The sequence below is a fragment of the Aptenodytes forsteri genome, unplaced genomic scaffold, assembly GCF_000699145.1.
Source record: "Aptenodytes forsteri isolate BGI_AS27 unplaced genomic scaffold, ASM69914v1 Scaffold49, whole genome shotgun sequence".
Taxonomy (NCBI): domain Eukaryota; kingdom Metazoa; phylum Chordata; class Aves; order Sphenisciformes; family Spheniscidae; genus Aptenodytes; species Aptenodytes forsteri.
The window spans coordinates 2,135,632-2,162,774 of NW_008795125.1; the positions used below are offsets into that span (position 1 = coordinate 2,135,632).

General features: G+C 39.2%; 1 protein-coding gene across 3 annotated transcripts in view; it reads right to left on the reverse strand.

Annotated features, from left to right (window-relative positions):
- TRPS1 (transcriptional repressor GATA binding 1) overlaps positions 1 to 27,143 on the reverse strand; it is a 179,624-nt gene that overhangs the window by 141,662 nt on the left and 10,819 nt on the right. For all 3 annotated transcript variants that reach the window (XM_009277202.1, XM_009277201.2, XM_009277200.2), the window contains exons 3-4: positions 16,626 to 17,755; positions 8,182 to 8,785 (exon numbers count right to left, since the gene is read on the reverse strand). In XM_009277202.1, coding sequence (XP_009275477.1) covers positions 8,182 to 8,785; positions 16,626 to 17,755 — 1,734 coding nt within the window. The remainder of the gene's footprint in view (positions 1 to 8,181; positions 8,786 to 16,625; positions 17,756 to 27,143) is intronic.

A 27,143-nucleotide genomic window follows, 5' to 3' on the forward strand; every position in this document is an offset into this window, starting at 1 on the left:
GCTTAGAAAAACATCAACAGAACCATTTAGCCATTAAAAAACTTCATTTTAAAACCAGAACTTGGTACAAGAAGTAAATTAATTATATTAGGCAGGAAATTGTTCACTAAATGAATTGTGCTACATTAGAGATCTTAAAATTAAGACTACTGCCAAGGTGGCCATATGCATATTCTGAGGAGTGCTAAGGTAACAAAAGACATCCCAGAAAACCTTTTGCATATCTCACATATATATATATATTTTTCTGTTTCAACACACGTGTTCATGTAACAACTATTTTCCACAGTTGTCATTTTTAACTGGGTGTATTACCCCCTAGATACCTTCATGGAAAAAATCACAGAACATGTGTGTGCACTGTTTATTCATAAATCTGTTTTTAAATCTTTACCATTTTGAATTTGTTCAGATGTGGATAGCATCTGGATTCCTTCAAACCAATTATAATTACAATGCTCCCTTCTTAGTCCAATAAATTAAACATTTATTTGCTGTCTATCATAATATCCCTCCTCTAAAAAAGTATATTTATTGTGTCTTTTAATTACCAAATACATGTAGAAGGTTGTCTGAAATTCAACACAGAAAGCAACTCTGCACTTCCAGATGTTAGAGGATCTTCACATAGATTTTCACTGTTCAGCACCATAGTACTTCAGGCAAAAATAGAATTATGTACAATCCTTGCCTGCATTCATCTATGAAATTTAATTTTCCATTGAAAATCTACAAGTTAGCAGCAAGTTCTGCCCTTGGACATGAATGTGTGTTTCCTATTGGATCCAGTTTGGCAAAGATTATCCTTAGTTTCTAAATACAATTGAAGCTTCCATTTCACTTTAGGTATATAATCTAATACTAAGTACTACTAGCAATACAGAACAATAATAGGGCTGTATAATGGTTATAGTTGCACTTAACTTTTCAAAACTTTGGAGAAGCTCAGCTAATTATTGAAATTAGTCGTTGTGCGAGAAGCTGCATTTACTTCCCAGTTTAAACAAGGCTTCCCATTGACAGTTCTCAGAATTGTTTAGACTGGAGGGAGCTGTTGCTGTGCTGTTTGCCTTTGCAGTGCCCACAGCTGTGCTCCATACCCTGACACTACTTTAACCGAGCTGCATCCACTGTGAGCACAATTTAAAAAAAAAAAAATTCAGGAATGTATTTGAAGACAGTAAAAAAAAAAAAAATAGCTGCTTACCAGGATTGGTCGTACCTAAAGGAGTAACGTTTCCTCGTTCAGTGTGTCCAGTTTGGAGCAAGGGGGTATGAATAAGGGCTGCAGGACTGAGTTGTTTTCAGTGTCAACAAGGGTGGCTTGGTAGCGCAGAGAGGCTGAACTGGAAGGAGACCTCCAAGCCTCAAGGGCGAGGGAGGCTCTGGCTCGCACCACCCCATGCCAGGGGCTTCTGTTCAGGCTGGGGGACAGTGCCGGGGGCCCCTCTGTGCCCGGACCCCCACCCAGCCCCAAACGGCGGGGGCTGCCGAGGTGAACTGTAGCCATGCACTGAGGATACCCCCACCCTCATGCAGAGTTCAATAACCACCATTACCCACGGCACCGATGGCACGGAGCGGCTGCCTCAAGCACCCCGGTGACGTTCGCCCAGCAAAGCCAGGCCCTGGTGCAGGCGTGCAGCATCCAGGTGACAATGGTGCGCTGCCCCTTCTCGCTCCCACCAACGCCAGGACACCAAATACCGGACCGGAGAGAGCAAAACAGAGGTTCTCCTACCCAAAGTAGTTAAGGATAATATAAAATTGAGTTAATTGCATCTGAAACTGATTGTCAATCTGTTTTGGCCACTCAGTTCAATACAAGAAAGCACTCTTTTGTTCTTGTCTTCATTACCGTCTCTCCCATCCGAATGAAGCAGCTTGTTTTAAATCAAGAATTATCTTGGTTCTCCCTGCTTGAATCATTGTTATTGATCATAGCGACTTCAATAAATCCTGCTGCTTACGCAGCGGCCCGGGGGCCGGTACTGATCTCCCCAGCCCTTTGTTCCACATTCTGATTCACCTTTTCATCAAGGATTTTGACGTAGCTGCTGCCCTTTCGCATTATTACTGCACCCCACCCAAATAATGATTTTATCATTTAATTCTCTTCTAAACCACATTTCGTAAAAGGGAGAAGAAAAAAAATAAATAAATAAAAACTATGAACTGACGGGTGGGTAAACACGCACGAGGTGGGGTTGTCTCTCCACATGACAGACACACCCCACACAAAAACCAGAAACATGCCTTTAATTGGGCAGGTTAACATTTTTCTAAAAGTTACTTTCTAGTCCTATCTGATCACTCTGTCAGGATGAGTAATGCAAAACATTCAATTTCTTGTGGGTTTGGTTCCAGTAGTTACTAAAAGCAGCCAAGTACATGTTTGTTTCTAAACTACTTGAAACCTTCAGAAAGTTATTTTAGCTTCGTCCGTGAGCCCTTCACCAGCACAGGGATTTTACCCGCCTCGGCTTTGCGCAGAAAACCCAACGCTTCAAAACCATTTCTCTTCAAGTCCTAACTTTATTTTCTCATTTTCCTTGTCAGAGTATTCTTGCTGTTTTCCAGGATGTAGTTATATTTTAAAAAGTAGCCCTCTGCCTCCCCAGGCAGAGACTTGTGGAAACAGGTGCTTCTAAAAAAACCGAAAGACTTTGGCAGCTCTCTGACCTGACAGAGCTCCATGCATTAGTAAGACACAGTGCCTGCTGAGTTCCCCGCAGCTAATTAGAGGACCCGTATGGCAATGAATGGCCTTGACTATAAATACTTCCTGAAAGATCTCTAACAGAGTCAGAGGAAATGGGGAAAAAATGAGATGCAGCTACAGAGAAACTATTTCAGATGTTTCTTCTTTAAAGGGCTGCTTTTTCTTTCCCAAAGTGGCTTAAGGATGAAATGCAGCATCCAAGACCTCCACCAACTTAAATATAAGATGCATGATACAATTATATGCGTTAAATTTAATTCTGTAGATATACCATTAAGATGTTGCTATCAAAAGGTGGTTGGAAGTGGGACACAATGCCAAAGCGCACAAAAACTTCCATCCATTACCCTGTAGTGACCACCGAAAAATCACGTTTAAACCAAGATCCCTCTCTCTGTGCTTGAACTTTCCAGTGCTGCTCCTTGTGCTCCTGCTAACGGCGGCAGCAATACTTCTACCAACATCAGAGAGGCAGGTTTTACCTCAAAGGTATGTTATCATTCTGGCCAAGAATTGAATGTTTAGAAAAGTCTTTTGGAAATCACAAAGGCCAGTTCAGCATTTCCACTGCTTTGCAGCTATCTGGCATCTAACCCTGTGGATAACAAGAGTCAGTACTTTATAATAGGAGAAATAATGTTTCACCACTAGGGATTGTGTCTGATATTTACTACACTGATATTGAATCAATTATATGTAAATTTACTGATACATACATACCTATTGCTAATTTTAAAATGAGCTCTGCCAATCAGCCACATAAGAGAATGCAAAACAGGGAGACGGGAAATAACTTTTTCTGACTTCCTGTCTCCCCCAAATTTAAATCCATATAACCAGCTCTAGACAGAACACTACATGAAATATCCGAAGTGCAAATATCACAGACAAAAAGAAAATAACTCTTCTTAAAGTAAATGGAAAATTTCTTGAAACGCCATGATTTCCTGTAGTGTGTAAACAGTCTGATCATTATGGTACAAAATAATCTCGATTTAATAGAAGAGTTGATTTTATCCTTTGCCCCATATAAAAAGCTCATAACAAAGGTTAACATAACTTCAGTTAGATATTTAACGTTACAGCCTGCAGTCTGCCTTTGATAAAAATCGCCAGTACCTTTGCAATCATTTGACGATCTCTCTCCCTCTGACGGTACACAAATCCCCGTTACATGAATTATGACTAATACACAGGCATCTCCCTGTTGCCTTCAGGTCTATGCGGCACCGCAGGACACACTGATCTGTGCTATTCTGTATCTGCATCGGCTGAACTACAATGCGAGGCAGCAGTGTTTACCAATACCTTTAGGTGGGCTAACTAGGTCCGTGTATAGATCTGAAGGCTCAGGTTGCAATTCCCAATTTTGTGGAAAACTTTGTTCTGCAGTGTCCACACATACCAAAACAGGACACTTCATTTAAAATCAGTTTAGCAAAAAGTTCCTGCTGCCCAAGATCTGCATTGTCAAAGCATTAAACAATCTGCCAGGCCTGGAGTCTGCTGGCTGCCAATGTGCTACCCAAAAAAAGGAACATTTTTGCATCTCAATAGACCTTCCAGTATCAACAAATCTTTAAATTATAAAATCAGCTACTCTAAGGAAGAGCAGAAATAATGTCTACATTGTACCATGCTGAGGCACATTTTTTGTAATTCCCATTTGCAAAACATACCGATTCGCTGTAAGTACAGCTGCTGGAAACATGTTAATAAGAAAAATAAATTAAAGCTACTCACAGAAGCGTACCAAGCTCCTGAGAAACATTCTGTTACATACACACAGCTTGGAAGCGCTCTTGGGGAAAAAAGGTGCGTCCACTGCATATGTGTGTTTGCACACATGTAGAGTTCAAGCTATCGCCACTGCACCATCCCCAGCCCCCGAAAGGTCACAAGCGGTTCGGTCTTTTAGCTGCTAAAAAGGAAAGAAATCCTATCCTAATGACTCCCGTGAATAATCTACTGTAGCACAGAGACTGGGGAGGGAACATGTCCATCATGCATGGAAGGAATGCAAGAAAGCAGCATATGAACGGCTTACACAACACGCAAAGCTGAAAAACACTCTAAGTAATTTCCAAAAGTTTACGATTATCCTGTAGGCATTATGGATTTCTGTGGGCAATTGTAGATTTTCACCCCTTCCCCAGTTGATCTCTATCATCTTTGATGTTTTATTAAAATGCTAATCACTCCTAAACTCAGTATCTAGAAAACCCACTTGCAGTATTAACTTCTATCTATATGAAAAAAATGTGAAAAACATCATCTCCCCTTCCCCAGTCATGAGAGAACTAAAAAATGAAAAGCAAATGGTATTACTGCTACTGTCAAATCATTACAAATCATTTGTAATAAGCAGAACCACTTTATAAATACTGAATAGCCAGTACAACCAAAGGGATGTGTTAGATGTTTTTTCAGTCCATTTCTCACAGTGTTTATTCACCGAGTAATCCAAAATTTTTGGCTTCCTCTGTGTCAATCTTTGGGGGGAAAAAAATGAAGGTGTCCACAGTGATTTTATTACAGGTTTTGTTTCCTAGTCACCAGTCGTCCCGGGATACAGTATTTTGCATGAGCATTCATTATATGATACCAGAAGTATGTATTGATTTAACGTTTTGCTTTTAGAAAGGCCCAACTTTTAGCACAACATTAGCTATTTCTACTAGGTATTTCACATTGGAAGAATAAATTTCTCCAAAAGTGGATAATCGTGAGACATTTGCTTAACAATGCAGAGTATTTTTTTATTTCAGAGGATTATAAAAATCAGCTTTTTCCAGAATGGAAGGGAAGTTCTTTTCTGAACAATTTCTAATTCTGTCTGAGCCAAGTGAGCTTCCAGGCATACATATAACATATATGTATGTCAGATAATACCCGACACAGAGCTCGAACTGGTCAAGCTGACCAGATCACTTTGTCTTCTTATTTCCTGGCTCCAGTACTGCATCCCAAAACTAAACCAAGAGCAAAATAAAGGAGTTAGGTTTCTATGATCTTTTTCACAGATCCAGGGGAACCAGGAATATCCGCCCTATTGGAAGAATTAATATGACTCATGGAATCACACTTCTTCATCTTCCACCATCTCCTATCCTTCAGATCACCCCTTACCTTCAAGAAGTTTGAATTCTCACTGTTTTCCTCTATCCATCAGAAGTGATGAAATAGATATGATTAGGGACTCTGTTCAGCAGATGTAGAAAGTTAACCTCCTTCCCTTTTTTTTTTTAAATATTTCAAACTGACAAAGGCAACTTGCCCAATTTTCAAAGAAGAAAAGGGAAAATTAAAATATTATAACTAAGGAAAAGACCCAGACAAACAAGTCCTTGGCACAACAGAGTTCAAAGAGCAAGGTAGCTAGAAGTGTACACAAAAGTAATTCCTCCTTGAAGGGTGTCGGTATGGTTTTACCAGTCAGCATAGACCTAATCCACTAATAAATCCTTTTACAAACCTTATAAAAGAAAAATTGGGTTGTACACAACATTTTAAAATGCAAGGAACTAATTTATATACCCTGTTAATATAAAAAAATAAGACTCTTTTTTTTTCAGAAAACCATGGGAATTACAAGTACTTCATATTTCAGAACATCCAGAAGTGATCAAAATATTTCCAAAGTGATAAAAATACTGATTTGGAAAAAAACCAAAACCCAAACATTAGTGCTTTTGTACAAAGACTTTAAAAAACTGTCCAAAGTTATTTTAAAGAAGGGCATAAGAAGCAGCCAGTGTACAGTTTCCCCTTCTTCATTCACCAATGGCTAAAACTGATAATATAATGGTCTTATTTTACCACTTATTAAGATTTTAGGCTCCAGCTACCAATCAAATTTAGGCCTTTATAGAGCTGATTCTGCATACTACCAGGTCCCTTTGCAGATTTTTGTTTAGTTGGCTTTTTTCATTCTTTAGGAGTCAAAAAATAAATGAAAAATATTTGTGTTCTGATAACCCACAATATAAATGGCTCCTCTGGCCAATATGTCTGTGCACTGCTAAGAACCACTACAAAAATTCAAGTGGGATGTAATTAGCATCACATGTACAGCATGAATTCCACTGCTAGTCAGATATATGTATATATTTTTACATATATTTCCAAATTAAGGAGAGAAATATAACCTGCCATTCACAATGAGCACACACCCAGGTTTGCAACAGGGAACCTGTCATACTGTGACTGCTTCTCATACACTTAAAATATAACATCAGTAACTATTCATGACCTGTAAGGCACAAAAGACTGTGGTCCCCCTAAATTGCATGCAGACTTTAAGTGACAGACACATTATTTTATAATTAGAAAAACTGCAGTATTTTTAAGACCACTGACTTCATTGAAAAAGAGCTTCTAAGACATATGTATACAGGGACAGACATACCTATGTACAATCTTAGTGGACCATCGAATAAAGCATTTATCTTGCCTTTTGTCTTCTTCAGACATGTTCACTCTTACAGTAATGGATGTTATGATTATAAATGTTCTTATAAAAGACAATAAAGAAAAAAAGCTGATCATCACTTCCATTCTAGTGAGGTTTGTCTGCAGACTGACCACTCCTGTAGCAAGTTTCTAGAAGTTCAGATAGGGAGCAGCCCCTGAAAACAGAGAGTGATGACTCCAGGAGAAAGGCACTTACTTGTCTCCCTGTTCAGCCCCTCAGAATTTGGGAGCTTTTCTAACCTCAGATTTCCCTACAGTGGGAAGAGCAATCCTTGATGGAAGGGGAACATTCCTTGATGGAAGGGGAAGTTCCTTATAGGTCCTTTTGTTTTAAAAAAAAGACAGAATAAGAATTATTTGGTGTTACAAATATTCTCCTTTTCTTATCACCCAAGCTCCTTCCTTTTCTTTTTTTCTTTCTTATTTTGCTTCCAAGGCAACCAGACAAGTGTCAAAATTGATATATAATTATGTTACTTTATAAAAAAAAAAGAGGTTACTTTTTATTAATATTTAACTCAGGTTTCATATTCTTAGATATTTAATAATGTGAAATCTTGCTTAAGTGTGAACTGTCACACCACCACAAAATTTAAGAGGTGATTAGTTGTTTTAGTGTAACAGATGTGCAGCCTTCTGGGGTTCTAAACCTTCCTTCTTCAAATGCATCATCAACCTGCACAATTAGCAGGAATGATTAAACAAAATTCAATCACAGCTAAATAGCAAAAGCAGAAGCACTTGCTTACTAATACTACATCAATATATACATTGTTTTATGCAAACACTTTGGAACATTTACCTGCCAGTTTAGCTCTACAAGTTTGAGTCTTTCAGTCTTTCCTTGATTATTATTTTTTTTCCATGCATGAAAAAAACCCCAGCCGCATTACTATGGAACTGAAGAAATCATTTGCATACCTAATTAAACATAACATACATGTAATCATAAAAAGCAAGAGAAAAAAAAAAAGACAGCTTCCTACCCGTAATAAGGACTGGGATTCGTCCTTTGCCTTGCTGTCCCCGGATCCAGGGTAGGGCTGGGTGAGCTGCCCGGCTTTCTCCGCCGCTCCGGCTGGCACGCCCTGCAGGAAGCCCTTGCTCTCCACCGCCAAGCCGTAAATGGGCCGCGCAAGATGGGGGGCTTCTACGTTTGGACTATCCCTTAAAGGCTTTGGCTGCTCTTGGCCAACAGACACTGGGGTCAATAAGCCTAGACTGGTCTGTGTGTATGACGGGCTCCCCCTCAAAATGTCTGTTCCTCTCCAGGTCACGTTGCGAAGATCATCACTGGAACTGTCAGTCCAACCTTTCTCCTTGAGCACTTCCTTATCGTCTATCTTTTCCCTCTTCACTATGCTGTCAGATATGGGCTCCCCCATTTTGGGGTCCGGATTAATCAGACTGTAGACCTTGAGGTCAATTTTTGGCTCCTCCTTTATAGACGAAACGCCATGACTGTCCTCCCCATTGGCTGTAGTGACGTCCATCTCCTGACAGTGCACAGTGTTGAAGTGCTCTAGTAGTGACTGAGTGTCAACAGCTGTGAAGCTGCACTGACGACATTTGTAGCAGTTGTGTACTCTCCTGGAAGAAAATGAGAAGTGTATTAACATGAGAGCCTCCCCTCGGCCTTCCCTCTTGCAGTAGTTCTACCTACCAAGATGAAGAAAATAAATTGAACTTACAGTATGATTCCCTCTAAAGCAAGCAGGTTTACTTTGGTGTCTTATACAATATGGGAAAAATCCTGCTGGTTTCTCCCCCCCCTCCTTGCAATGACCTCCTATTGCTCATTCACACTCCACTGCATTATTCTAAACTTCATATAATTTTCACTGGGATTTCGTGGTTTTTCCTCTTCAGTTTGCTGCAACGCACTTTTCACTTTCTACTGTGGCAGAAACACTGAAGTAACACTTTTTTTTAAACAAAATCAAATAGTTAGAAAAGTATAGTTTTCTTTGTATAAAAAAACCATTTTGTGTAACATAAATCTATGCTAGAAAGTTCAAATGCTTAAAAAATTTCTTTGCTTTCCACCAATTTAATATACTTTTGGTTGACAAAGGTGATTTTGAATGGAGGTCTGGTTAACTTACGGATAAGAAAACACCAAAGGACAGAAGGTTGTACACAACAGACAGTACTTATTTGTTGTCTGTGGACATTTTAACACAACTTTAAAAGAAGCTGCTCTAAAGAAAAAGCAAAATAGTTGGCTGTGTCACTACAAGCTGTGTTTTCCTGTCAAATACAGAAATGCTTGGGTACGAGCTGTGGAGCAGTGTGGAATAAAGCGCCTTCCTGTTTTTATTCTAAAAGCTTATATAAAGTACTGCATTACTAAATTATGTAAAGCATATGTTTCTACATGAGAACAACATGTTACCCATTTACTGTATCTATCATAGGAACAGAACACTGTTTATGAGCTTTATAATGCTATTATGAATAATTGTTTATAGCACAGGAGCGGTCAGAGCCCTCTATCAAGCTCCAGGCCCCGCTGCGCCCGGCGTCGTACCAACGCAGAGTAAAATACCGTCCCTGCCCTTCATCAAAATGTACATAACTCTGCGAAAGCTTCTCCCTACAGACACACTCACACATCCACACCCCAGGCATTCAGAGTCACAGCAACGTCTTTAGCCAAGCTAGAAAACGAGCCTTTCGCTATCCACACAGGACAAAACTTGTATGAGAAATCTGTTACTGCCCTGACAACTCCAATTGTTAGAATTAATTCTTTTGAGGCCAAATCTTAGTCTCAGTGAAGTCGATGGCAAAACTCCCATTGACTTCAGTAAGAGCAGGATTTGGCTCTCAGTGCATCTGTAGAACTGGAATGATACACAAAATGTCCCTTTTAGAGTATGATAGTTTAGAAGGGACAACTTGCCAAACTTATTAAACCCCCTTGTCTTCCTTCTTTCCTTTTGTTGGAAAAACAAACCATATGTTATTTACATTGTCTGACTTTCCTGCAGTTGTGTCAGCGCGCAGACATGAGTACACATTCAAATTCAAGCTTTTTAGCCCTTGTGCAATATCAGTTTTCTTTTTGTCATTTTCTGTATTTATATTCATTTTAAGGGACTGGATGGGCTCATTCAGTTATGCAAAAAATAGAGTCAGCTATTCTCCACATAGCCTTATGGCAACCAAATCTGCTTGTGGGAGAGCAAGCTGTGGGTTAAAATCCTGTTCTGGCTGTGTTCCTTTTTCTTCATTCTACAATTGTGTTTTATTAAAATCAGCTTGTCTCTCAGTGCGACACTAATATATTCTCTCTTGCAACTTAATTCTTTTCTAAACCGAGCTTAATTCTCTTCTGAAACAAAAAAAAGAGAGAGTGCTATCTGATCAAAACCATTTTACAAATACAAAAAGCCAAGTTATAAAGAGGGTCAGCCCCGTAAAGGTGGGATATCATCAGGGAAGTCCAAGTTAGACAGGGGCTAGTTATCTTAAAAGCCAAGTTAAACAAGACACCATTTGGGGCTAATGGCTCAACCGCGTACACTCCCCACGTGAAAGTTTATCAATCCTTTGGGAGGCTACTTAGCCCTAAGTGTCTCTTGTTTAACTTGGCTATTTCAATAGCTAACCCCCTTTCCTAACTTGGCTCTCATCTAGATATCACACCTCCAAACAGCTGATCTTTTTCTGCCTAACATCTTTTTATTTTTCCCCCCTTCCACACTGGCTAAATGTTTTTGATCAGGAGCAATATACACCACAGGAGTGGTACCACACTTGTGAGGCCACAAATAAATGCCAAATATTAGATGCAGTTGTAACTACATGGCTGAGGCCCAGCTAAAATCACCTTTATTACATAAAAGGTTTGTTCATTTAAGTTAGTTGTAATTGATTCAAAGAGCATCATACAAGCGTTCCTTCGTTTTTCTGTGAGACTGTGATAGGCACGGTGATGTGGAAAAGACAAGGACTGATTTAGGTAGATAGTAACCCGACAGGCTTTTTTTTTTCAGGACCTACACTTTTCTAGTATGCATTAAAAAGTAATCTCTGCCATCGACATTATAAATCTTCATACTTTGCATGGGTTTGTCATGTATATTATTCTATCCCCAAGCTCCAAAAAGAAAGCTAAAGTTTGGAACTGTCCAATATAAGTCACAGTCTCAAATAATAAAATAATAACTGTCATCAGCTATTAGAGAACTTTTTAAAGTTAGAAACTTATTCTTTCCCAGAACAAGGCATAAAAAGAAAATGTTTTCATCTCTGACTGTTTTCACCCCACCCTGATAGCAATCAAGGAAACAAGTTGGGAATGTTTGATTTCTTTTTACACTAGAACTTAAACCCACCCCATGTTTCTAAAGGCCCAAGTTACACCTAGATTTGTGCACAAAGCTCCTCAAAGCTAAGCAACAAAACTTTAAAAATTCCAATTTGCAAAGTACACAATAAGCACTCCCGTGCATTACCTGAAAGTTACACTTTACAGCTAAACCACAGTTATACCATCTGAAACTCTGAATTCATCAGGTGCAATACAGTGTATTGGTATACAGCTGATCAAAGGAGAGATGTTTGAGGAAAACCTCAGTATGGAAGAAAGCAGTGTAAATGAAGAAGGAAACAGCATTCTCCCTTTTGTGATCTTGCTTATACACCACTCAAGCAAACTAACAGCAGGTTCAAGCCATAAACTGGCATTATCTTCAATGGGGCACTGGGATGGCAATGTCATCCCATCCACTGATGTCACTTAGCATTATTATCACTACAAAATAAATCAAAGACCTGATTATTCGTGGACATTAAAACATTTATGGCCCAATCCCAAGATTAAATGTCAAGGAATTCAGGCCAAACCTTTGCTGTATTGTTACATTCTGACAACTTAATAAAGTCCTATCATTATTTATTTGTACTGAAATGTATTTGAATTGGGTGCTATAAGATATAAGGATTTTCCCTTGCAAAATCTTGACGTTGGAGAGATTAGATGGGTTTTTCTGGATGGATTTCATGTTCTTTACTTGAGCTTTCTAATAGGCTGTGATACTCCTGACACTAGCCAGTTGTTAATTAAGTCTTGTTGACATACTTCTAACTAGTCTGAAGTATTACAAAACACCATCCTCTACGAAACAAGTAATTCATTTTTTTTTTTAAATTACCTAAAGACATTCCTGGGCTCTAGGGCATAGAAAATATTCTGGATGAAGGTACGGCTGTCGTATCACTTCCATTTTTTTTGCCTGTTTTGAATTTCATTATGAATATAATAATTACTAGTATTTCTCATGAAGAAACAGGCTTATAAGAAAGTTTACTTTTGGGATGGGTGCTGCACTCAGGCTTCTGGGGAGCGGAAAACATTCAGAAGGAAAGACAGTGAGCAAAGCAAGCAAGAAAATTCAGCGGCGGGTCAGAAAGGGGAGGAGAACGGGCAGAGCGGAGAGCTGCCCGGAGATGAAAGAAGAGCAAAAGCCATTGGCAAGAGCAAACAAGTTCAGAGCAGTGAATTAAGGTGTCAGGAGGATGGAAACGGTCCTTGCAGCTGCTGCTATTGTTCAATGAGTGAAGGCTCCTGCTCTGCCGAAAAACCGGGAGCTGGTGGGCCTCAATTTACACTTTTGCCCTTGGTTGGCTTCTCTGGGGAGCGTCCCAAAGGCTCCACATTTCCATAATCTGCACGTCTAAGACCCTGCTCGGCTTCTGCTGCCTGACCGTGCGAGGGGGCAGCCCCGACACCCCTGTCCCCGACGTGCAGCCCTGGCGCTGGGGAGGCGCGAGCCCCGAGTATCCCTTTGCCTTTTGCCCCTCTACCACCTTTATCTTTAAGAGGGAAGGAATTATTTGATTTGAAATTAACTCAAAATTAATTTCAAAAGAGAACCCTACATAACTACTGCCATCCACATTTTCAAAATAATTTATTAGAAAAAATGATTCTACACCATTGCCAAAGCTTATATTTCATTTGAGTCTATCTTCTTTTTATATTTTGCAGTTGTTTAATGAATCGCTACCCTATCTTTTTTTTAAAAGAAGTTTAGAGCATTTTTCAGCATAACATTTTTAATTACTACTAGCACCGATCAAATGCTTCCTGTCAAAGTCTTTTTTGACAAATAAGGATTTACATGAAAAATTCTAATTTTTGCAAAAATGAGAAAATGCATTTTTTTATGCATTGTTTTCCCACATCTTTTAGCAAAATTTAAAAAACACACTTCTGCAAGAAGCCTCTTTCATTTTTAAGAAAAAAATTAAGATTTAAAAAATTAATTATTCGGAGCAAGCAGGAAAATAATCTCTAGACTAAGTGATTGGACACGCAAAATTTCCCCAAATACTCAGTCTGATTTTTATCTAAATTACAAGTGTTGGCATCTTTTAGCTCATCAGAATACCAGACAGTTTTGAGGGAAAACTAAGCTTCACAATGAACATGAAGAGTACCTGATTCCTCAGAGGTATAATGGAAAATGAGTAGTAGCAGAATTAGTAGAAAATGGAGGCCAATAAACCTTCTGGGGATTTATTTGACAAAGCACATTTTAGTGAGGTTTAAATACAAGTAAACTCAAGTGCAATGTGATTCATTAACTTCAAATATAACTGAACAGCTCTCAAATAATCATGTCAAGAAATACTGAATAAGTGTTAAGTATACGTTTCTGTAGACAGAAAACTTGGAAAGAACCGCTTTTGCAAATTCTAATACTGTTGCAAATACATGGCTGCAAAGGAATAATATTGGGACATAGAAAATTTCCTAGCTAGCAGACATAGTGAAATTGTAGATGTGGAGCCAAAAGGAAACAAAATAAAAAAGAAAACAAATTAAGCATGCTGTTCAGGCATATGACTCAAAAATGAAAATAATCAAAAATGCAGACAAAAAATACATGACCCAAAATATGTAAGTAGCATCTAAAGTCAGCTCTGATACTCACAGATTATCAAGGGTAAACTTAAATATGTGAACAGCAGAACACTTTCTGCCACATCAATGATTATGTTTACCATTAGAATCCATTCAGCTCCTTATTATATAAATGGACAGGTTTTATATATATGTGCATGTATAGCATTTTAAATACATCAGAAATACATAATGTGTGGCATAACAGCGTTATTGAGATAAACTCTGATGAAGCCACAGAGAAGGCCAGCTAGGATGTGAGCTGACTCCACATCAGCATGTTTCTGTGTGTCACATAACTCCCTAACGCTACTATTTTATAGATGTTCTACTTTTTTACATCTGAACTATTCTGTACCTTTAGTTCATAAAATACAAAAAGGGAAAGAAAATACATATCCGATACATGCAAAACTTCTATTAAAAAAAAAAAGGCTTGATAATAAAAATAGAAGCTATAATGCCCCAAAACTCTCCATTTGTTTTAGTCTGATGGAGTGAAAACGAGGTTATGCACAGAAAAGCAATAAAACCTGCTGGTGTTTGCCATTACAGAGCACCTACCACAAACTGAACTAACTTCTGTGATTTCAAAGAAGATGCACAGTGGGGGAAAGCAGCAGCAGTACACGCAGAAAAGAAACAAAAATCAAATTAAAAAGGGGAGAGGACAGGAGAAAGGGAAAGAAGTTGGCGGTTATGGGGATGTTGTACTTCGCTTTAATTACACAACATCCTCAGAGTACTCAATAATGTCATAGGCTGAAGGCTTAACAAAATACATTGTTCGAGTGTCTTAAACAGAATAGCCTAATTTTAGACAAGTTGAGATTCGAACGCTTGATTTTCCAAAGTGCAGTTCCCTGTGACAACTGCCAGAGCTGCAGGGTGCTGAGCCCTCCGCAGGAGAAGCTCCTGCTACCCCATCTCAGACTTAGCACTTAATTTTGAAAGTTACGGCTTCTCCTTTCCTTGGTAAAAAGGATTTTAACTAGGCGTGCTTGTTAAAACTTAAATTACCAGCTGCAGCAGAATAAAAGTGTTTTTTTCAGTCAAGGAGCCATTTCAATCTTCCAGTTATTTAACCACTAAAAAAAGATCGTGCCATGCCCCAGCGGCGGACAAAGTGCTGCCTATGGAGTTCTGCAGCATGGCTCAAAGCTGCTATAATAATGCTTGGAACTCAGATACCACTTTTCATCTTCAAAGCAGTTTACAAACATTAACTAATTAATCCGCACAACATCCCTCAGGCCCACTTGGATCAAAAATGGGGCACTGCATGCTGGGACCTGAATCCTCCATGGGCCCCAGCTCCAAATTAAAGATGAGCAATCTGCTTTTTTTTTTTTTTTTTTTAAAATAGACTGATACATTGCCAATGCAGCCCTCTGTTGGGCAACATTTGGATGCCCCCAGCTTTAATCTCTATTAAAGTATCATGCCCCAGTCTGCCTTTGTTAATTTTGGATGTCTTGGAATCTATTAAACATGGCACAGTTTCTTGAGCTTTTAACAAAGCTTTAGCTTTGAAAATGCATCTTCTTTTGTCTTCATTCTAGCTGGCTTCCATGCAAAGATCTTTTAGATGAGATAGACACCGAGTTTTCCGTTGTTGTTGACGCATTAGCCTTAACTATTAACATATTCAGCATGATTTTCTAATATTTAACATCGCTTTTGCAGCGGCACATAACTGTTGCTCTTTACAAAGCCTAAGAGCCAGCTCCTCCTCTGATGTAAACTGGACTGCCAGTTTACAACAGCCCAGGAACTGACCCAAGAAGTTTAGCAGAGAGTTGGCTGCCACTATGACATTGTGTCAGACTGAGTCAGGAGACTGGCTGCGTCCACCTCCAAATAGGAACATTAGCATTTAAAATAAATAGAACGACACTGTAAACCAGCAACACGAAAATAAGCATCTGCAAAAGGATCTTGGGGGATGACATCAACAGACAAAAGAGTGTCTGCTCCCAGTGTGAAACCAACACCAAAACAGCAGTGGAATGCTCTTAAACTAATTATTGCATTGCTGGACTTGGGAATGGAAAATACTACAAAAAGGTAGTACATTGAAGCACTGTTACAGAGCATGAAAGGATTCATAGTCTATCTTGGAAAGTAAAGCCATTTGTGTTCCCCTACTGAATGAAGATGCCAGCTTTCTGGTAAAAAGCCTACACTAAAATAGTACCTAAAAGATTCTGGGTGGAAAATAGTTGACCAAACCTCAAATATGCTGGAACTTCAGCATCTGCACACAAATCCAAATCTCCCTCTTCTTTGCACAGGTTTAAATGTATAATTAAATCCACCGACTTAGCTGGTGGTTTTCCAAAACAAAGTGGATGTTGGATTGGAGTCTGGCTGTAAAGATTTATATCTATACGCATTCATATTTTGATTTCCAGTTTCCTCAAATGTTTGGGGAACGGTGACATTTAATTAAGGAACTAAGGGAGGGGTGTTTGTTTGGGTTCCTATCATTAATCATTTGAAACTTCACTGTACCTGTAGTGTCGGGAAATCTCTTCTTCCACCTGGGTGGTAAAGTCACATTTGGTACATGAGTGTTCTTTGTTCTCCTTGAGCGTCAGCGGCCCCTCTGCCCCTGGCAGGGCATTTGTTTCTGGTTTGACATCAGACGCTTGGGCTTCGTGTGCATTCTCATAGTGGAGCAGGAGAACGTCCACGTCGGGAGTGGAGAATGAGCACTGATGGCACTGGTGTTTGACTCTAGAGCTTCCTGTCACCCCTGGAGACAGGTGCAAAAGCAAGAGAGCACAGTGGGAACAATTACTTTTTCTGCAAGCAAATGGATAAGTAATTTCTCCAAGGTGCTTTTCTGGGCTGCAGAGGCCTCGGGGACAGAACTGACAGTGCTTAATGGTACATTTATGAATGTTGTGTAGCTGCTGATAGTGACGGAGAAGTGGGCCCACCACTATTACATCTGGGCCATGGCTCTTTGAGTACCTAAAGTCACAGAACTGACAGTTGTAGCTTGTCACCATGCTGTCCTCTGCTCCTTTGCTAGTCAAGTCTTTCTTTTTTGCCACACTCGCACCCTTTTCTGTCTTTGTCACTAACTCCCCATCTGTATTTTTGGCTAGATCATTCTGGTTAATAACAGATCCCCTAGAAAGCTTATCATTCAGATCTGGGTGAAGGCTTCCTGCCTGGCTTCCCCCATGCTGTTTGCTGTAATGTTCTAATAGTTTCAGTGAGCTGGACGATTCACAGCTGAAACTGCAAAATTTACACCAGTAGTAACTGGTTGTATCGGTACCATTTTGTCTAGAGGAATCTATTGGCTTGATGGGCACCGAATATCCAACTGGTGTATCATCTCCTGCTTTTACAGTGATTCTGTCTTGCCACTTCCCCAAGTCTCCAGAATCACATGGTCGAAGAGTAGGACTGGATTTATTGGAGTTTTTCTCTGAAGTTTTACCAGAATCAGAGGAGGGAAGGGCTGCTTTCATTTTGTTTGGGTGAGTCTGTAAGAAGTGTTGCTCTAGTTCAGTGGAGGAGTTGCCCATGTAGGTGAAATTGCAGAATTTGCAGCGGAAGTACTTGGTGTTGCCTTGGCAATCTGGAGTTTTCCGCCCAATTCCAATAAAGGTTCCACCTAAAGTAACCTGTGAATAAAGAATAAGGTCATTTTAGCTCCACTGTAGACTTATTCAAATAGCAAGGAAAGAAAAAAAAAAAATAGAGAGCAATTAATTCATAAGCCTCTTTCATTAACCATCACCACCATTTTCATTTGTACAAATGTAGTAATGTATCATACATATACCCTCACGTATTTAGCATTAGCTGCTGAAGATTTTGAAATTTTTCACATAACCGAATATATATTCCAGATTAATAATAAATATATATCTTTGGGGAAACTGAGGCACATGTACACAACATGATCTTAACTCAGCGTTCTCTGATAGGACTATTCCTTCCTTCACTAAATCACGTCATTGACAGAAGATCCAATGATCAGTTCCCGTATCCCTGAACTCTTTGACAGGAGACTTTGCTGGGAGTCTGTACCAGGTGTGGAACAAAAGAACGGGTCCTCAGTCTTTTTCTTTCAATACGCTTACATGTTTTAATCATATTCATGCTTAACGATCCAAGAGAATTACTTTCTAAATATGAGCAAACAAAAATTAAATTTGAAATAATGAATTCAGTTTGCTGGGTCAGAGTACGACCAATTCTTATAAAGACCATTTCTACAGGAATATCCAGTATCCGTCAGGACGCCTTTTAACACAGCCATAGTGGCTGATGTCTGAAACGAAAGGCGGTTTTCTCAAAGATTACTCAGTGCAGACATTCTCCAAGGAAATCTTCTGTTCCTCTGATGCACAGAGCTCAATTTAGTAAAACAAGGATGGAAAAACTACAGTAGAAAAATGGCATGTGGCAAAGAAACCTACCACACCCAAGTCCATGACATCACCAGTTAAAAAAACAAACAAAAAAAAAAAAGGTAGGTCTACTTAACTGTTCTTATGATCTCTGAGCAAAATGGTCTGCAGGAAGGAAACAAGGCTTCCAGGGCTTATGTTATTAAACCCTGTGTTCTCATAGCAGGCAGGCCTGACCTTCCCAGGAGTGCACCACACCTGCCCGTGACATCAGGGGGAGATTTGCTGCTCCTGTACAACTGGTTTGAAGGCCAAAGAAAGACTCTCCTGGCAAAAATGTCACCACTGCTCTACTTCTTTTCCTGAATAGTAAACAGTGTACAGCATCGAGAAGGTAATTCCTCTTTACACCCGAAAACCACAGACATCTACTCCTTTGCCATCATCTAGTCTACAGCACTACATCAAGGACATGGGTGGAAGCTTCCTTGTGCCACGTTCTCAATTTTTACACCCAAGAGATGCCTTACAGGGAGTATGAAATTTCCACACAGGGTTTGATTTCCATTCTCCCAACCAGTAAGTGTATTACTACATTTCTGCAGGATTCAGTTGTAATGCATTAGGCAAATGGTGTAATTATTTTTCTTCTCCTCCTCAACAGCTGTGCCATAAAGCAAGCATGTGATCACTGCTCATTCAGTATCACACCATACGGAAAGACTCAGACATACAGAGAGCATGAAATGTAAACATTTTTAAATGCATATAATATAAATGCCTTTTAGCCATTTAGCTCAGAGAATGAGACACTATCCTTTGTATCCCATCAGAATTGAACATGTATAGTGAGTCAATGAGTTGCTAAACCATGATTTAATGAGCTGCTGCTATTCAGCCTCCAATTCTTTTTTTTTCAAGAACGCACAATTCCCATGCGCTGGTTAAAACTTTTTCTTAAATAAACTGAAAATTGCTTTCTGTTTGTTTAGGAAACGTATCTCATTAGGCAATGGTGAGTCGGGCAGCCAAATAGCTAGGACTTAGCTGTAATAACATTGTCAGTTAAACTGGGGCTCCAAGTTCTGGTATCAAGTTATGAATTTGGTTTTGAAGAGGTTCTTTGGAAGATGGATGTTTTAACAGAACTTCCGTACTGCAGAGAATATCTTGTTTTATTCATTTTATGATGAGCAAGAACTGGAGACAAAGCCATGCTGAGCCTGATCCATGGACAACAGTGGGATTTGGGCCTGCTCCACAGTATCTGGCACCTCAGGTCTCCATCCACTGCATTATTTCAATGTTCAAAGTCTCAATGGTGTTAAAAGACAACTTAAAGAAAGCACTGATGGAATTATTGTAAACAGAAAATAACAGCAGCTCATTGCACGATTACGTAAGTTGCAAGGTGATCTTGTTTTGCTCATTTAATTAGATACTTATGTTTGTTCTACGCATGCACAGAAAACTGGCCAAAATGCTTTACCTTAAGTGGTTCTAATGGGTAAATACATTCATTGCTCAGCTGTCCATTCACAGAGCCTACAGGTAACAAACCTATTTTGCAGACACTCTGTAGATACTAGTTAGAAATTGTGAGTGACAATAACCCCAGCTGCTGTTCATTGCCAATTACTTTTATTTCTGAACACTGGAAATACATATTATTAGTACTAGCATTTTATACAATGGACTGTAAATGACAACATTTCTGTAACTTGTGCTAAACCTGCTTAGTGGCCTACATAGCAAATTTGTGTCCCATGCTAATACATCCTTCTCTGTATCACAAGAGGATAAAATAGAACTAAATATTCTCATACTATTTGTGTTAACCTGTTGCAATGGGGGGAACAACACACAATCTTTACAGCACTGGAATGTAATTGATTACCAATTATTGGGCTGGCATTTCCCTGACTACCTTGCCACAATTCAAAATAATGCATCCTATTAGGAGAGCATGTACGTGAAAGGTAACACAGAGTCATCTTAATGCTATTACACTCAAAAGCCATTTTTTATGCATAACAAAACGTACTGAAAGCCTCCTTGGGGGTCATCAGGTAAAGAGAACTGAAGAAACAGGCTTCCACGCAAAGAAGTTGGGAGAAGCACTTGAAATGACGGTATAAACTGAAGCTGTTTCAGTTTTCAGCCAGCCAAATTTGTATGAAGCCTACACATTTGCAGAACTGTTTGGATTCATACGCTTTGCTCAAGTCCTGGCTTAACTTTCAGATTTTTCAGTTACATATCGTATCTCTATGTACATAGAGATACTCCTTCACTGGGTATGTAATTGTCCTTAACCTCCTGCTCTCTCTGACCTGCCCCAAAAAGAGGAAAAATAAAGGCGAAAAAGGAGAGAGAGGAAAATACACACACACACACACACACCCCACACCACCCCGAAATCAATATCCACATTTCTGTGTGGTATCAGCAGTGATAGCTTCTAGTATTTATTCCCCTATTTCATCCTGATCCCAGCAAAACCTAGTCCCCTGCTTTGCCCTGGCAGAGTTATATTTTCTTAAGTAGACACTCTTCCCCAACATAAAGCAGAAGAAACTAAACAAAAGCAATGCTAAAATTCTGCAATTCTATTATAGCAGTCGAGTCCAAAGTGCCAGCTGACGTAACTAGTGGCAGTCACAAGTACAGGCACAGCTTGCACTGGAAATGTAAGAACACCTATAGATCAACAGTCCCTTCAATAAGCACAGAAGAAACTAATTCATTATTCTCTTTTTAAAGTGAACCTAACATACCAGGCATCTGTTTGGACTGGGGAGACCTGATTTAGTTCTTTCTTTCACTGTTGCTTTCTTGTGAGATCTGGGGTTATTACTTACTCCTGCAGCACCTCAATTATGGCAATATAGTTGGTATTATTATAGAGGAAGATCGCTATTAGAATGGGTTCTCCATTATTGCACTTGAGATGGTTGCACTGATATTCTTCAAAAATTGCTCTTCACAGCCATGTCAAGTCTTGGATTAAACCGAAATACATTTTGCAGTATGACTCCCTGCAACTCAAAACTCTTAATCATTAAATTCATACATTAATGGGGAAATTTATCAAAATCTAGAAGACTGGGGAAGAATTTATCACAAGAATTGAAGTTCATGTGTTAATACAAGTAAGCTATCTCCTCACACACCACGCACATTTCCAAAAATAGCCAGAAAGAGGAGAAAAGATAATACGATAATTGACAATGTTTCAAGATGTACTTTCTAAAGCATGTTGGCAAGTACTTCAACAAAGCTGTGTAATTGCACTATATGTTTCCAACAGATATGTCTATATTACCTTAATTAGTCAGACCAAAAACAATGATTTCATGGAATAGATGGACTTGGGCAAAGAGAGGTACTTTCTTTTTTTTTTTTTTTTAAATGTTTTATATTTTATCTGCCCTTGATCCAAATGCTACCCTACTTTATTCTCCCACCTCCTTTTTGAAGTTCAATCCTAAATCTTATTACGCCAAAGCAATTTAAAAATACTGCTTACGGAAAATAAAAAACATTACCAAGGAAGACAAAGTCTGTCAGCTCCTGTAATCATACGTTCCATGAAGAAAATTCCACCAGCAGAAACTAGTGGCCTATATCCACGTAACAGATTCAACCACACGGCTTACATGCACAGGGTAAAGCTGTCTTTGACCCCTGGCTTCTTCTGCAACTACTGATTAGAAACTAGACCAACCATCTGCATTGGAAAATCAAATGTTAATAAATCTTCTGGTTTTGATTACCTGGGTTACATCTTTGGCTAATCAGGAGGTGAAAGGCTCCAGATCCCTTACCAATCTCCTGAGCCATCCAGTCTGCCTTTGCCAATTACTCTTAATCTTCTAATCCTAAAATATTTTCTAATGCTCTTGTTTATTCATTTGCTTTGTGCAATATAGCATCCAGAACATTTTAACCATCCCACATTTATGAAGTTCTTCATGTCGTGCAGGCCAGAACAGATTCCTGGCTTTCATGCAAGTTTGTGTAACACCACCCAGTTCTCTAACCTCCACTATGAAGAACTCACTCCCTCTCACTCGCTCTCTGCATGTAAAACTAGGAGAATCTTCAGAGTGTATTCTTAAAACTATTTACCATACTGTGATTAATTTATTGGTAGACAGAACTATGTTGCACAAGTGAGGCAAAGACTAAGGGCAAACTCCTGGCTTCCTGGGCTATTCGTACTTACCAAAACAATAAAGCAAACTATTGGGTCACATTCATTCAAGAAGAGTGTATTCTTCTCGAGATTTATTCTGTTGCCATTGAAGCCAGTATGGTTTTTGACATTAGAATTTAAAAGGTATTTTTAAAACAAAGACTGTGACAGAACAATAACAGGACTTAAATTAAGGTCAGGAGACCAGATGTGCAAAAACAACAAAAGTAAGGAACACAGAATCAAGACTTTCATTTGCTAGCTAATGCTAGTAGACTAATATCTAGCACCAAAAAGAAGCACCATCCCTTCTATTCTCTCTCTGTATAGATAAAACTACTAGACAGTTCCTTGGCTACTGTAAACTCACACAGCCTCACAGACTTCGAGGCAAACTTGCACTGATTTACACCAGAAGAAAACCTAGCTGCTTTCCTTTTTCCCCAGCAATTTTATTTTTTGAGCTCTCATCATTTCTGTGGGCTAGCTTAGCAGTTTACATCTTTAAATATATCCGTGACTATTACTAGTCTCACCAACTTTCTTCATTAACCTGTCTTCAAACACTACCAGATATCCCTGGCATAAAGATGAGGAATATTAACACATAAACAACTTTGCCTTGAAGGCAACGTTGAATGATGAATATACATCACATCAGTTGTTCCACAGAAACTGCCCATCTGAATGCTCTAATTTGAGGGTAGAGTACTTCTCAATGAAAGAAGGCTAAAATAGCTCATTTCTGTCACGGAGCAAGTGAATGTTCCCAGGCACTTACTATTTAGCAGCTGACATGCTGTAAATCACTGCATATCATTCTGAATAGTAAACTTCCTAACGTCTCCGAAGAAAGGATATAAAGAACTTCTACTACATATAATAATGCAAATTGTTACTTATGAGCTACAATCAATATAGAATTTAGATGCCTACAAGACCATACGTGCTTTTTCACATATTTTTATATATATGTGTATGCACATATATATGAGAAAAAGTGAATAGTAAACTTCCTAACGTCTCCGAAGAAAGGATATAAAGAACTTCTACTACATATAATAATGCAAATTGTTACTTATGAGCTACAATCAATATAGAATTTAGATGCCTACAAGACCATACGTGCTTTTTCACATATTTTTATATATATGTGTATGCACATATATATGAGAAAAGAAGCACATGTATATACATATACACAAGCACATGCATATGAATCTATATATGTGTGTGTTTTACCACCACCCATTTCTCCACCTGCCACCATTTCTTCTTCATGTCTGCGGTTTAAAAGAGATGACTGACTCCTGTGTTCATGAGGTATGACTCTCTCAGTGTGCAAGGCAGTCTCCAAGCCTGATCATGACCCAGAAATAAGACTCAAAATAAACAGGTATGCACACATGCAGGTGTAACACCCAAGATAGCTTGACAGCCTTCAGTTCAAACAGGGAAGTCCCCAGGGAGAGTCCGCAACACAGCTGACAGATGAAATGGGCCTTCTGGGTCATCACACCTTCATGCAAGTTCTGTTCTAGCACACCCTTCAAGATCTAGCACGGCACAATCTAGTCCAAGAGATCAGGATATGTCATATCCAGCAATAGTTGGTCAGTTTATTTAGATCTAATTCCTGTTTTATGGACAATGGAGCTAAAGTCAGTAAGACCAACAATATAAAATTTGGATCCGTTTTTCTAAGCATGTGAGGAAAATGAAATTCGTGCACATACATGTTTTCATTTACTCACGTCAACTAGTTATGTATACATGCCACCTTGTAGGAAGCCCACCTGATGACATAGTTGAACTTTAAGAAGGTTTGGTTTGTCACTAACACAAAAGTAAATTCTGTACTTTTTTATGCCTCCAATCTAGATTATCACCATATCTGTAAGAGTCCCTTTGCCAAAACCACCAGAAATGTAGAGGAAACCCTTTAACATGAGAAGGGATGTTGATTACATCTGTACCCCTACAGACCCCCTACAGCTTTTTTAGTCTTACCTTCACAGCCTCCTATTCAATCAAACTGCTAAGGTAAGAGTGGAGGGTAAAAAGCAGAAGCTACTACTAATAAAACCACTGGTTCTCATTCAGCTGAATCCCAGTTAGACCAGACTTTAATTTTAAGTTATGTTACTAGTCACACACTTCAACGTGAGAACAGAAAAGCTGCCAGATTTGATATATTGAAATCCAGAATGCTAAAAAACACACATACATAACTTTGTGTAGGCATATGGAGCTCACCACTGATTTATAAAGGAGACAAAAGGAAGAGCTTTACACACTCTGCATGCATGGGCACTTCTGCCACTTTCTAGGACGCTGAGCAGCCTGGTAGCTGGACATCCAGAAGGGCTCTCAGTTGCTGTGAAAATCCTGGAAAAGTTGCTACCCATATTCATATATGACAAAGGATTAGGCTGAGTGGTATAGGACTACTCTTATAACACTGGAAGTCTAGAACCATGAAAGAAAAAATCTGCCGCCAATCTCTCATTAGTCTGTGGGATAGTTAGATAATGTAATACTTCTTTTTTTTTCCTGGGCTCATCGAAATACAATTAAGAAATTACTGGATGGATTTTATCACTCCATGGCTTTTCAGAAATTTGTCTTCTTATCTTATGTGGCAGTCTAGTATCTAAAACCATGAAACAATCAAAATGAGAGGGCGGGATTAAAAAAAAAAAAATCACTTTTTAGTACTTTCAGACAGGAGTCGGAATCTCTTTTAATGGCTGAACATAAGAGGAGGTAGGTCTGTGACAATAAGCTCCAGAACCAGGGCCGTGCTGAGCAGGAAGCTCCTCAAAGGTAGCACACACAATGTGAAGCTGCCTGGAGTCAACCGTAAGAACTGCTGAGCACTGCAGTGTGTCTTTATTCACGGCTGCATGAATACCCTTCTCCCTTGGGACATGCCATCTGAAACCCTCACCTGAATGCAGACATTTTCTGTCCTTTCTTAGAGGGACACTGTTTTCTTTTAAAACATATCAGGAAACGGGGTCATGCTCCCTTTTATACAATAGCGTAATGGCTTGAACACTTGTTCAGGAAACAGGAAAAGTAGGCTCCTTTCCTTGCTCTGTCAGAGGGGATCCAAGCCTACTTCTCCCTCGCTGGGCAATGTCCTACCCCTTAGCTATAAGCTGATATGTGGAAGACAGCACTCTCCAACCTTTCTGTTGAAGCTGTCTCACTCACTACTCATAAAAAAATTTGGGGACAGAAAAAAGACTCCTGCTTACTTGCCAGCCTGTCTCCAGACCTTTCCATACTTTACATTAAAGAGTCATTAGATCAAACACAGAAGGAGACTTAATCATACAGTAGCAAAGCAATGGTTTTCAGCATCATAGCTGTTAACTTAGTCACCTGAATTTTACTTTAAGTGAAGTCTTTAGATCCAGTCTGAAGTCTACTGATTTAGGCACATCCACAAAGCCATACATAAGCTAAAATATCCAGCAAGACAAAGGTGCTTATAGAGACTGATCAATTAACTAAATGTGAAGAAAATTAATGAGGGGCATCAGCAAAAGTTGATCCATTGAACTCACTTCAAATACTATTCTGATAAAAGCAATAAAGCTGATTAACACATTCTCTGGGAATTCAGAGATGTGCTAGCAAATGTTTTCTGAAATCCATACTGGCAAGAAAGTTAATCTCCCAGAAACAGCTCAGTGATTTTACCCAATCCTATGGAATTTATTATAACTCAATGAACCAGAAACCTCTGAGGAAGAAAACGGGAACAAAGAGTACAGGAGATTTTCAAAACAAAATCACATTTTCAAAGAAGACAAAGGAATCTTCCTGGATTAAATATTCCAATCAAGTAAAAATCTACACAGTAGTAAGGCCAGAAAGCTTGGATTATTTACACAGTTCCCAGCCAAATCCTCTTCGGGTACTACAAAACACAGTCCCACCATTTGCACACCTGCATGTGAAGCCAAATGTGTATCCCTACTGTTTTGCTGACCGCAGGTGCAAGTCCAAAAATGCATTTGATTTCTTTCTTCCAAGCCCTTGGCAAAGGGACTGCATCCCTAACTATCTACAGATAGAACAGCAGATACAGGTTTTTTCTGCATTCAGGTATTTTTCCATTGCTTTTTGTTTGCTTTTGTTATGAATGCAAACTACAGGGCTCAACAGCATCCCTCACTACTACAAATCTTCATATACCATGGTCTCCAACTGACCACTGTGAGCCAGATCAAAGTCAGTCATCTTCATCCTCTGGCTTCTGTGCCCAGCTCCCTGGCCTGAGACCATAAATCCATCGATAACTTCCACCCCAGCTACAACAGAACCATTTGTTAAGTGCAAGGGGATCAATAAATCAGACCTTAAGCCCAGTCCACTACTATTTCAAGTTAATTACAAAGGGATTATTTTCCTTTAGCCCAGTACCTATACAAAATAATATTGCTT